This window comes from Lithobates pipiens, unplaced genomic scaffold (genome assembly GCF_037356315.1).
Source record: "Lithobates pipiens isolate NorthernLeopardFrog02 unplaced genomic scaffold, aLitPip1_a1.2 Scaffold_8, whole genome shotgun sequence".
In the NCBI taxonomy this organism is placed as follows: domain Eukaryota; kingdom Metazoa; phylum Chordata; class Amphibia; order Anura; family Ranidae; genus Lithobates; species Lithobates pipiens.
The window spans coordinates 219898920-219912465 of record NW_027507903.1 but is presented as its reverse complement, the minus strand read 5'-3'; the positions used below and the strand labels follow the sequence as shown (position 1 = coordinate 219912465).

The 13546-nt window shown below is 39.8% G+C and overlaps 1 protein-coding gene across 27 annotated transcripts in view; it reads right to left on the bottom strand.

Annotated features, from left to right (window-relative positions):
• Positions 1-13546, bottom strand: part of NRCAM (neuronal cell adhesion molecule) — a 286030-nt gene that overhangs the window by 98202 nt on the left and 174282 nt on the right. For 14 of the 27 annotated variants that reach the window (XM_077472157.1, XM_077472171.1, XM_077472163.1 and 11 more), the window contains 2 exons: positions 5152-5348; positions 140-262 (listed from right to left, as the gene is read on the bottom strand). In XM_077472157.1, coding sequence (XP_077328283.1) covers positions 140-262; positions 5152-5348 — 320 coding nt within the window. Of the gene's footprint in view, positions 1-139; positions 263-4802; positions 4839-5151; positions 5349-13546 lie in introns of all 27 variants that reach the window. The other 13 variants (XM_077472151.1, XM_077472158.1, XM_077472165.1 and 10 more) reach the window with 1 other exon arrangement.

The window sequence follows — 13546 nt, the reverse complement described above, 5'->3', positions numbered from 1 at the left end:
ATACACAGTGCCCTGTTTAGATTTTATGGATCATACAAAGGATACACAATTAAGCATTACAAATGTTTTCATAAAATAACAATTATCTATACATTATAAGCATATTCACAGAAATACAAAATTTAAACCAATGACTTACAGTTATCCATCCAGAATACAACAGGAGGTGGTAAACCTCTTGGAGGTTTGCATGGTAAAACCAGGGGCATACCCTGTTGCATCACAATTGGCTCAATTTTCTCTTTTGTCCAGAGAGGGGATCCTGGAAAAATGAACACAAGTGAAAACCGATATATACAGCAAAACCTATCAAAATGTAAGTAACATAAGAAATTGGCATTTATTTGTGCCCTTGGGAAAGTTTGGTCATTTATGTACTGTTCTATATTGCGAATTTGATGAAATAGATTGGAGAAATACTGAGTCCATATTCCTGAATAATGTAATAATTTCTGTAGTGTTTCATCTAAAACTAGTACTAGCATGAACCTCTCACTTGACCAAAGTCCAATTAAAGTGGATTCTCTGCATTAAAGGTAAAAAACCTTCTGCCAGCAGCTCCCTCCTAGACCCCTAAATATTTACCTGATCCCAATCTTGAACCAGTGATATGCACAAGAGCAGCCGCTCTGTCATCTCTCTCCATTGGTTTAGACACAGCAGTGGGAGCAATTGTCTCCAGGTGCTGACAATCACAGCCAGTGAAGCGAGGGTGGGGCCGAGTCGTGCTTTGTGTGTCTTATGGACATACAGAGCTGGCTCAGGAGTGAGCACACTGGCAGGGGGCCTGAGAAGAGGATCCATGTTGGATAGAGTAAGGGAGGGTTCTAATGTCTGTCAGATTTTCTTTTTAGCCATTTCTGTGAAAGGGGGCACATGCCCCCTTTTCATCTATGCTGCTTGCTACTTTGATCCAGTTAGCCTGCAGATTCTGCCTGCCCCTTCTGGCGTCCTGGAGTCTGTGCATGACAGCTGTTTGCGCCGGCCGGCTGTGCTGCTCTTCATCATCTTTACAGACCCTCGCTTACCCATATGTAAGTGTGCGTTTATGCTTTTATTAAATTAGATATGCTCTTATTGATGTTTGCACTGTGGCCACGTTTGTTTTCTAGTGTTTTCAAAAGCTGATCAGCCTCCCACAAATTTGTGTGATAAGGTTGGGTGATCACTATTCATAAATATACCGGCATTCCATTTGTTAGGAAGCACACATGGCATGATGACTGGTGATCCCTAACATGTTGTCCTAAGTCAATAGTCACAACTTGTTTTCACAGGGTGCCATGGGTCACTCTGCTGGCAAAATAATCAGCTGTTATGCGCAAAGCTATCTTTTTATTTGTGGCAATTTGTGTTCATCGCTTGAAAGTTCAGGAATAGGTCTGTTTGTTTAAAGCGATTGTAAAGGGGATTTTTTTTTTCAATAACAAAGATGGTATACTTACCTCCTTCGTGCAATGGTTTAGCACAGAGCAGCCCCGATCCTCTTCTCGGGTCCCTGGCTGGCACTTCTAGATTCTCCCTTGCACCTGCTGAGTGTCCACCATAGCAAGCTAACAAGCCTCGTGCAGGCTTGCTCCGGAGCTGCGCTCTCTGTGTCCATTGGCACACACAGTGTGCCTCAGCCCCGTCCCTGCTCCCTCCTCACTGGCTCTGATTGACAGCAGCATTAAGGTAAAAAAAAAAAAAAGTCTGCCTTCAGAATCACTTTAAAATCTCACTGCATCCAATTTTTTTTTTTTTTTTTACATTTTTGGGGAAGACATAACATATCAAGCTTTTCTTTTTCTGTGACCCCACTGAAGTGATATTACCTCACATCTTGTCCCTATGACACCAGGACAAGAAATGGAAGGGAAAGGGGTGTGGGCATCACAGTCATTTTAATCCTGGTGCACTCAACTGCAAAAATGATTTTCTCTGTGTCACCATTGAAAAGAGTTCCCAGCATTTCCTGCCTAATGGTGAGAGCTACATCAATAAAGATCTGACAGAGGCTGAAACCCTTTCACACGTGTGCTCATATGACTTGTTTATTACATTACACTGCTGTATTACAAATCCCCAACGTATCCTCCCTAAAAATCAGCATACTTGCATTACTGTGGCCTTGTTTTAAATAATAAAAGTGTCACCCCTCACTACTACTTGAATTATATTACAAGCATTTTATCCTTTCTGTTTAAAAAAACAAATATTGTATAGATGTAGAACCATTATTTTGCCCCATTAGCTCTTAACTAATGGAAGTTCCTATTTCTCATGAATCAGTATTTTTTTCACAGCTCGATATTTTTATCACCGCCTCAAACTGCTGCTGTTTCTTCTCTTCTCAATGGACAACTCATTGACATTTACTGAGTGGACATGTTGACACTATGGGGTTCATTTACTAAAGCTAAAGAGAGAAAAATCAAGCTTGCTTCCGCATAGAAACCAATCAGCTTCCAGGTTTTATTACCAAACCTTAATTGAACAAGCTGAAGTTAGAAGCTGATTGGCTACCATGGACAGCTGCACCAGATTTTAGTAAAGAGTGCTCCAGTTTTAGTAAATCTACCCCATGACTTTTCCTGGCAGTTTTCAGTGCTTGGCATAAAGTTGTGGCCCCTTATAAGTTCCCTACAAATTTCAGGTCTAAGTTAATACAGCCAAATAGGCCAATCCCTACATAACAGGTAAGAGGTGAGGTGTTGTGGCAGCTGATCATGGCCAATGGAGCAGACAAGCCAAGGGCATAACACTGTCTGTAAAAACACCCATCAGGAGAGCACCCATTGCAGTGTAATTAAAGCATTAACACTAGTAAGAAGTTTGCAACATTTCTATGAGCAAAACCGTGAAATGATGATTTGAATCTGACATAGAAAATACAGCAAAAATGTAATGGGTGAATTTAGCAGAATTAAAAAAAAGTTGATAAATTAGCAAAAATTGTTAAAAAATAAAAATAAAAATATTTCATGCCTTGGTTTCTGTGAATTGACATTAAAATTGACATTTCACAAAGTTTGCAGTTTTTCTAGATCCTTAAATGCGTATGGCAAAACTAATACGATCCAGAGCTAAGGTCACCCCGATGAACACCTTTAACATTCTACACACTTTATCTGACTACTGGATCTCTATAATTTGTACTTAAGACCATTCCGTCAACTGTGTTCCCTGTTATTTGAGTAACAAGTATATTTCCCGGTGTGACGAATATACTCAAACTGAGATTTTCCATTTAAATGCTTCTACTACAGTGTCCTGGAAATACAATATATGTGTCTTGAGCTTGCTAACATTCAGAGAGTAACTACCATGCTGAGATCTCAACATGCCTTTCACTTTGACCGCCTTCTGCTAATGGTACCACTTCTTTCCCATGCTCGGCATAATAAACCTTAGTGCCACCAAGACCGCTAAATTAGTAGAAATATATAAATATATAAATTACAATATAACTGCTCAATAAATATTACATTACTCTATTTTTGTATACCCACATTTTGCAAATTTACTGTAAATAGAAAAGTACCCATACACATTAGGTGACTGCTGTATTATATGATATTAAGAATTGAGACACATTCATAACTGGATGGTGTATGAAGAACACAGTCCATAACTATGGGACACCAAAGACAAAGCAGATAAAACACAATACTTTTCCTTTTTTAGTTTTGGATAGAGTGGGGAAGGATGAGAACCCGTCTGGATTTTGCTGATATCGTGGGCAACATTAGAGGAGTTTTCCCTCAAGTTCATTCCCATTGACAATGGATTTATGAAACAAGAAGTAAGGGAAAAGTGACAACAGAGACACACAAATCTGTCAAGGGTTCTAGTCTTCTACTTTACTACAAAACAGCATTTTTATTTCTATTTATTTCTTTTTTTGTTGCTGCTGGAGAGTTCATAATCTCTCCAGGTGTCCAACAGGTCCAACAGCTTTTTCAACCCTTCCACACCCTATCCAAAACTAAGAAAAAATGTTTTGACTTGACATACACCTTAATATAGCTGGAACGTTTAATCTAATTATCTCTTGTTCCCCAAATGTGTCTGGTGCTGCACTTCATATTGTATGGACAATATGATATGCACTAAATAATTTCTTTAGATGCTGGATGTGCAAAGTATTTTCTAGTGGTGAGATAGTTAACATCCTCACCATCATCCTATGTCTATGGGTACTTTCAGCATTTACTGTTTAGAACACGCTATTAAGAACACCTCAATGGAACAGTGTGTGCGGCTTGAAGAAAAGGAAAATTAAGAGGAATTGTAATAATAACATACAGGGTTTCTGTGCAATAGACAATAGGACATTGGTGAATTAAGATAAACACTGGGTAATGTAGAAGAAGATTCTATTATGCCTAGTAAGCAGGATTAATTTATATGATATCAATGATAAATCAGCAACGTTACTACTTCATTAATTAGATGAAGGTTATTTATCACCCCTGGCACTATACAAATCCTGTTGTGTTTTATCTGTTTTATATTTCATGACATGAGCTTTCAGACATACTAGTCTGTGTGTGAGTGAACATCTGAAACTGTCATTACCAATTGAGATCAGTACCCTTTCATTTAAATTCTGGTGCAATTACACGCAGTGCCCTTATTTTATCTTTGAGGACACATTACCCAGGTTTACTTCTATACTCATCTGTCTCTACAATCTCTATGGAGAGATTGTATCATTATGGAGGAGAAGGGCGTTCTGGAGGGGTCCCACAAGTAGGAAAGTTGAAGGAACAGTTTGCACTTCCATGCAGTTTTTTTTTTAACCAGTTATAAGGTATTACCTTCTAACAAGATGGCTTTGAGGATTATTAAGATGTCTTTAATCAAAGAAAAAAAAAAGCAAGAGAATTAAACAGAAAATCCAGCATTGAAAAGAAAAGAGAATGGAAAAGTGGTGTATCATCATGAATTATAATCAGAATTTTAATAAAATGAAGCTTGCTTACCAATACTCTTGAAGTAAAATACAAACATAAAAATACAATACAGACAAATAAAAGTAAAAGAATCAAAGAAAAAAAGAAAGCGCATATTGTTAATTGATGAACGCTTTAAAATTTGAACTTTGCAGATCGATAACTTCCATAGTATATTTCACGCAGGTAAGTTAGTTTGTACAGAATGACTTACTGGACTGACGAACAACAATATTATTTGATACAGCTGTTCCACGGTCATTTTTGGCAGTGCACTGGTATTCCCCTTCATAAGATTCTGCTTTTCCACCATTTAATATATTTATTTCAAGGGTTCCTGAGTTTGGTTTCATTGTTACCAGTGGATCTTTTTCTGTGTCAAAAAGGGTGCCATTGCGAGTCCAAGAAAAGCTACAATAAAACACATAGGTCAAAGAGTAGTCATAAGATGGTAAAGCTGAGAAAACTGAACAGGGCCTTACTACACTATGGGGGTTGTTTACGAAAGGCAAATCCACTTTGCACCACAAGAGCAAACTACGAGTGCAAAGTGCACTTGAAAACGCACTGAAAGTGCACTTGGAAGTGTAGTCGCTGTAAATCTGAGGGGTAGATTTGAAATGAGGGGAAGCTCTGTTGATTTTATTATCCAATCATGCGCAAGCTAAAATGCTGTTTTTTTATTTTCCTTGCATGTCCTCCTCAGATCTACAGCAACTAAACTTCCAAGTGCACTTTCAGTGCAATTTCAAGTGCACTTTGTACTTGCAGTTTGCACTTGTAGTGCCAAGTGGATTTGCCTTTAGTAAATAACCCCCAGTGTTACACCATCAATAACATATTTTATAAACAACGCAAGAACATTGTAACTATAATATTCACACTTAATATTGAACGCCCAGTAAATAATAAATACTTTTTAGTCTAATTGACATTTGGGTTTTGACTATAGTGACAAGAATTATCAAAGGACAAGGATGGCAAATTTTTGTTAAAAAACCCATTTCTAACAGTGTATGTGATTTTTGTTCTAGAAATTACATTCATTACAGAGCTGAATGTTAAAAGCAAGCAAAATGTGGAAGTACTTTCGAATGATATTTATCAAGTAAGCACCGAGAATTTTTGAATGACTGTTTGTACAAATGCAAATACAACCGTTCATTTGAAAATCTACTAGTGTACGACCAGCTTTAGTAGCAAACCAGCCTCTACCGCACTGAACAGAGATTCAATTCTAAAAGTTTCAATGGAAGGGAGACTTTGAGAAGAGGTTCATGTTTACAGGAAGAGGGAAGCAAAGAGGCAAGCTCATTAACACTGAGACTCTCATTCAGAATCCAAAGAGCAAGCTGGAAGTGTGGCAGTAGTGTGTTAATCACAGGAGTAGCAAAATTACAACAAATTTACAAAATTTTAAAAAGTAAAATAATTCAAATATATAACAGTGTATTGAGTTCTTTGTCTGAACTTCCAGCTTCCATTTATTGAGAGAGTTGACCTGCCTCCTGGTTGATTTTTGCTTAAAGAAGAGTTCCAGCCTGGGGAAAAAAAAATTAAAAGTCAGCAGCTACAAATACTGTAGCTGCTGTCTTTTAATATAAAGAGACTTACCTGTCCAGGGAGCCTATGATGTCGGCACCCCAAACCATGCCGTCAATGGGGTCTGGGTGCAGGCTCCGGCATCTTCACTAAGGTGGAGCTCCGATTTAACAGAAGTTGGTTCAGTATTAGGCACAGACAGTTGAGCATTTAATATATTGCAGCTAACCAGTTCTCAGATGCTGTGGCTGCATTCGTTTTTTTTTCTCTCTTTTATCTAGACAGACAGCCATGGTTGCCACCCATGCTAGTTTACTTATCCAGACTACAATATAACCCAAAAATAATTGCACGCTTGGTGCAAAAGGGTGATGCTGCACTTATATATTCTGGACACAAGCAAAATCTAAAAATGACGACTCCAAAAGTACACAAAATATCAGTAACTCAGTAATCAATCATATATAAATACTTCAATCATAACTACTTCAACAGTGCGTAAAACCAAAATATACGTAATTCAGTAATAAATCATACATAATCATACAACTGCATACAATATCATAAAGTGTCCATCACAAAACATATAACTGAAGCTTGTACATGATAACAGAGTAAGCCTCACCAGTGGCCTATGATGTTACAGACCTGCTGATGTTCTCCAATTTTGTTTATTTGTGAGTATATTTGCTTTTAATAAATGAAGCGGTTTTAAGCAATACTACTCTATAGTCCTTTGCTCATTCCTCCATGTATCCTTATTCTGAGTAGTGGTCTTTAGATAACCAGTGGAGGACAATGGAGACTCTGGAATCTGCGGTATTCCATTTGGTGGTCATGCTTAGAGTCATGGCCGAAATTGTTGGCACTAGGGGTGCACCGAATGGGTTTTTTGGTGCCGAAACCGATACCGAAAATGAAAAATACACTAGGCCGAAAACCGAAACCGATACCGAAACAGCACCGATACCGAAAATGACTGTTTTTAAAAAATATTTTCATACAGCAGATGGTCAGAGACTGCAGGCATAGTAAAGGAGATGGTCAGAGACTGCAGGCATAGTAAAGGAGATGGTCAGAGACTGCAGGCATGGTGCAGGAGATGGTCAGAGACTGCAGGCATGGTACAGGAGGTGGTCAGAGACTGCAGGCATGGTACAGGAGATGGTCAGAGACTGCAGGCATGGTACAGGAGATGGTCAGAGACTGCAGGCATGGTGCAGGAGATGGTCAGAGACTGCAGGCATGGTACAGGAGATGGTCGGAGACTGCAGACATAATACAGGAGATGGTCAGAGACTGCAGACATAATACAGGAGATGGTCAGAGACTGCAGACATAATACAGGAGATGGTCAGAGACTGCAGACATAATACAGGAGATGGTCAGAGACTGCAGGCATGGTACAGGAGATGGTCAGAGACTGCAGGCATGGTACAGGAGATGGTCAGACTGCAGGCATGGTACAGGAGATGGTCAGAGACTGCAGGCATGGTACAGGAGATGGTCAGAGACTGCAGGCATGGTACAGGAGATGGTCAGAGACTGCAGGCATGGTACAGGAGATGGTCAGAGACTGCAGGCATGGTACAGGAGATGGTCAGAGACTGCAGGCATGGTACAGGAGATCAAAGCAGCCTCACCGATTCCCCTCAGATGCAGCCTGCCTGATAAAAATACATGCACAGTGTTTTCCATGTATTCCAATGGCTGTAGTTCACACCATGCAGTCAGTTACCGGTGCGGAAACTGACTGCATGGTGTGAACTAGAGCCATTGGAAGACATGGAAAACACTGTGCATGCATTTTGTGCAAAAAAAAAAAAAACACACGGAACTGCATCTGGTGTGAACTGGCCCCAAGCAAGCTACCTGGTTCCGTTCCAACAGACTTCTATTGGGAATGCTCATATCGTTACCTCTACTAGCAATAACTTAACCCTTCCCCATTCCATCACATGGAGATAAAAACCTAGCTGGGTCAAAATCAAGATTATTATTATTTTTTATTATATGGTCAATAAAGGGAGTACAGCCTTTGTCCTGTGACCTGGTGTTATATAGCATGGCTACATTCACACAAGTGGCCAGAGGTGGATAGTTTCAGAGGCAAACAAATTACTTTTGGATGCAGCAGCACTGTGGGCACAAAAAACGTGTGATTTAGCTGCGGACAAAACTCTGCAATGCTTGCCATGGGCACACTCTTTCCTCCTCATGCAGCTTGCCAGTGACTAAATGCAGCCTTACCCATGCCCGGATCAGAGCGGTGATCTCCGTTTGTCACGGAGCTGTGCATTGAATTGCCCGGGCGGCTGCAGTAACAATGTCCCGCCTCCTGTAATCACGTCACGCTGATTCAATGTCCCGCCATTGGATCAGTGTACCGTCTGTCACAGGAGGCGGGACATTGTTACTGCAGCCGCCCGGGCAATTCAATGCACAGCTCCGTGACACACGGAGATCACCGCACTGTCGGGCGGGATGAAAGGAGGATAGAGGACTGGGGACGGACAAGGAAAACACCCGTGCAATGGGCGGCACCAGGGGGCGGAGCCCTGCAAGACCCCGCCCCCATTTTCGGCCCCATTATCGGCAAGATTTTCCTTTCGGCATTTTGTCGAAAACACCATTTTCGGCCGATATGTTTCGGCGGCCGAAATTTCGGTGCATCCCTAGTTGGCACCCCAGAAGTTTTTCCACAAAATCAAGTATTTTTCACAGAAAGGTATTGCAGTAACACATGCTTTGCTATACACATGTTTATTCCCTTTGTATGTATTGGAACAAAACAAAAAAGGGAGGAAAAAAAGCAAATTGGACATAATTTCCCCTCAAAACTCCAAAAATGGGCTAATCAAAATTCTTGGCACCCTTTCAAAATTGTGGATAAATAAGATTGTTTCAAGCATGTGATGCTCCTTTAAACTCACCCGGGGCAGTAACAGGTGTGGGCAATATAAAAAAATCACACCTGAAAGCAGATAAAAAGGAGAGAAGTTCACTTAGTCTTTGCATTGTGTGTTTGTGCATGCCATACTAAGCATGAACAGAAAGAGGAGAAGAGCACTGTCTGAGGACTTGAGAACCAAAACTGTGGAAAAATATCAACAATCTCAAGGTTACAAGTCCATCTACAGAGATCTAGATTTGCCTTTGTCCACAGTGCGCAACGTTATCAAGAAGGTTGCAACTCATGGCACTGTAGCTAACCTCTCTGGGCATGGACGGAAAAGAAAAATGTATGAAAGGTTGCAATGCAGGATAGTCCAGATGGTGGATAAGCAGCCCCAAACAGGTTCCAAAGAAATTCAAGCTGTCTTGCAGGCTCAGGGAGTATCAGTGTCAGCGCGAACTATCCGTCAACATTTAAATGAAATGAAACGCTATAGCAGGAGACCCAGGAGGACCCCACTGCTGACACAGACATAAAAAAGCAAGACTACAGTTTGCCAAAATGTACTTCAGTAAGCCAAAATCCTTATGGGAAACGTCTTGTGGATAGATGAGACCAAGATAGAGCTTTTTGGCAAAGCACATCATTCTACTGTTTACCAAAAACGGAATGAAGCCTACAAAGAAAAGAACACAGTACCTACAGTGAAATATGGTGGAGGTTCAATGATGTTTTGGGGTTGTTTTGCTGCCTCTGGCACTGAGTGCCTTGAATGTGTGTAAAGCATCATGAAATCTGAGGATTACCAAAGGATTTTGGGTCGCACTGTAGAGCCCAGTGTCAGAAAGCTGGGTTTGCGTCTGAGATCTTGGGTCTTCCAGTAGGACAATGACCCCAAACACATGTCAAAAAGCACCCAGAAATGGATGGCAACAAAGCGCTGGAGAGTTCTAAAGTGGCCAGCAATGAGTCCAGATCTAAATCCCATTGAACACCTATGGAGAGATCTTAAAATTGCTGTTAGGAAAAGCCCATTTTTGGAGTTTTGAGGGGAAATTATGTCCAATTTGCTTTTTTCCCTCCCTTTTTTTGTTTTGTTCCAATACACACAAAGGGAGTAAACATGTGTATAGCAAAACATGTGTTACTGCAATACTTTTCTGTGAGAAATACTTGATTTTCTGGAATAAATTCTGGGGTGCCAACAATTTCGGCCATGACTGTATAATTTGGAGATCATTACAATTTGGTAAGGGAAGTGGCATACTGATTTCAAGTTGGTTTTAGACTATTACGCATGGATTTTTATTTATTTCTAAAATTCTACAAGTGGACTTGAATATATGTTTTTTAAAGCTTACTCTTTTTATCTTGTACAAGTTTCAATTATATGTTCTGTGATGGACACTTTACCAAGTATTTTGATGTATTATTATATATGTTTATTACTGAGATTTTGGTTTTGCGCACCTTTGAAGTTAGTAGTTACCAGAAGATAACTTGGAATGCTTGTGTTTCCATATGAGCTCCTAGGAGGTGACACGGGCACTGCAACAGGTAATGCAGCCACAACATCAACAAAGCGGCAATATATATTATGTTTATGACTTTGGTTTAGATACTATTTAAAATTCTTTGGTTTTCCATAGACTGATTAATCTCTACCTGTACAAGGATGTGGCTGAAATTGCCTGCAGAAACAGATAAGTATACGTAATGACCTATCTCCCACATTAATCAAACTGACATATAGAGTTAAACGTTATTCAATATATACTTTAGTCTGTATTGACCCTTTGCAATATAAAATCATCTGTACTTTCTAAAATATTTCGTAGTAGATTTATTACAGTGTTCCAAGCTCAGTAATCCACATTGACCAATCAGAAAAAAAAAAAAACTTAATGATCTGACCAAATTAAGCTTAAATCTAATTGGTTTCAATGGGTGAACAGGGTAAACTGTTGGGCTCATATATTACACAGTGCTAAATGTAACAATCCATTAAACCCAACTATATATTTTATTATTTTACATTCTATCTATGAAGGACTCCAGGTGCATTATAAGGATAGGCCACATAGCGAAGTATAAACACTAGTGGGTCTCATGCATATGCATCTCCCATCTGAAAAACATATCCAAATGACAACAGTACTGCAATAATTATCCACTGTGTAGTTTAAATTCTATATTACGTAGTCAGAAAACATATTTAAGGGACTTAATGCAGGGCTTTGCATAAATATACATATATAATAGGTGTCATGTAAAAGAAAGCAATCACTATGGTCATCCAGCAAATCATTTCCAAAACTCAGTACAATGCCTGTCCCAGGGTGTCCACCAATATAAATATACATAAGCATCCATCTCCAAACTCATAGCAAAGTGGATTCTACTCAGAGAATTGAGCTCACATCAGGGTCCATAGATGGTATATCATTACCGGTAGTTGTATATGTTAGCTTCTTAAACACTCTCAAATGTGTTTTTAGGTAAAAAAAAAAAACAGCTTGTGCAAACTCTTTATGGTGCAATCCATAAATATATAACAGAAAAATGAAGAAAATAATATGGACACTCATAAGCTGATATCCTTGATGATACTGAGATTGATACTGGATGTAATGTGATAACTAAACTCCTGACAAAACATGCACAATTAATGTAGACCACAGTAAGTGCACATCCATAAAACAGAAATATGCCAATTGATATGATGCCTCTGTTGTAGTGGTAAGGACATCTGGCAGAGCAGACTATCAATCAGTCGTGTTATACATGCATAGGAATCTTTGATGTATATTACTTAGTAGGGACAGATATAAAGAGACAGATATAGACCACTGTTGATATCACGCACTGACTCCTATCCTTCAATCTATGAAAGCCAGATGTATAAAGCCCCCCAATCTCTATAAAAGGCAAAAGCCTATTCCATGGCATATGCCCATTTTTTTTATCTGTCATATTGCTCTATAGTAATAGAAGCGAATGGGGCCCTCACTCACAACTGCATGATATCCTTCCAATAGCATTACCTCTCTGAGACAAGTGTATAAGTGTGGCCTGCACAGAGAACCAGATGATCGCCCCACGGGGTTTTGCAATATAGAATTTTGATTATAGCTTTTGTTGTAGCATTGTTAATGATTCTTTCTCACATTAGAGATGCCTGTAAATGAAGAGACCCAAAAATACTCAATTGATATAAGATTGGGTTATATCCCAGTAAGAATACAATAATATGATGCTATATTATGGACATCAAGGCCATGTTGACAATAAACATGATAAGCACTTGAATGCTTTCAGATGCCATTCAACCTAGTTTTCAAAAATTCTCCAGGATGAAGACCAACAGAGGATATCAAGTAAAGTTATGCCGCGTACACACGGTCGAACTGTTTGACGTACTTAGTCCGTTAAAACACATTTCAGTGGACAATCCGCTCGTGTGTGGGCTTCAGCTGACTTTTTCAGCGTGCAGTCCGGAGTACTAAGATTTTCGGTTTTTCCAAAAATCTGTCCGTCATACTTTGGTTTCAGTGGACAATACGGTCGTCAGTATGCTAGTTCGACGGACTAAGAATGGCGCATGCCCAGAAAGGATTTACACGGCGGAAGGGTGCTTTGCTGTGTCTTGGATTTCCTATTTCTAGTCCCGTCGTACGTGCTGTACACGTCATCGCGCAAGCTTTTGACGGACTGTTTGTGTATCCGTGTGTGGTCAAGTCCGTTCAGTGGAAAGTACGACGGATTGTCCGTCGGATTGTATGACGGACTAAGTACGTCAAACAGTTCGACCGTGTGTACGCGGCATTAGTGAGACTAGGGAACCTGATGCAGGTCAGAGGCTCAGAGCAGTGTGTAAACACTTATGCCGCATACACAAGAGCACATTTTTCGACGGACTAGGTCCGACGGTCTTCCCGACGGACTTTCGGTGGAGTTCCGACTGACTTTCCGAATGAACGGACTTGGCCACACACAATCACACCAAAGTCCAATGGATTTGAACGTGATGATGTACGACCAGACTAGAATAAGGAAGTTCATAGCCAGTACCCAATAGCTGCCCTAGCGTCTGTTTTTGTCCATCAGACTAACATACACACTAATGAATTTTTCGACCAGACTCTAGTTCATTGGAAAAATTTGAAACATG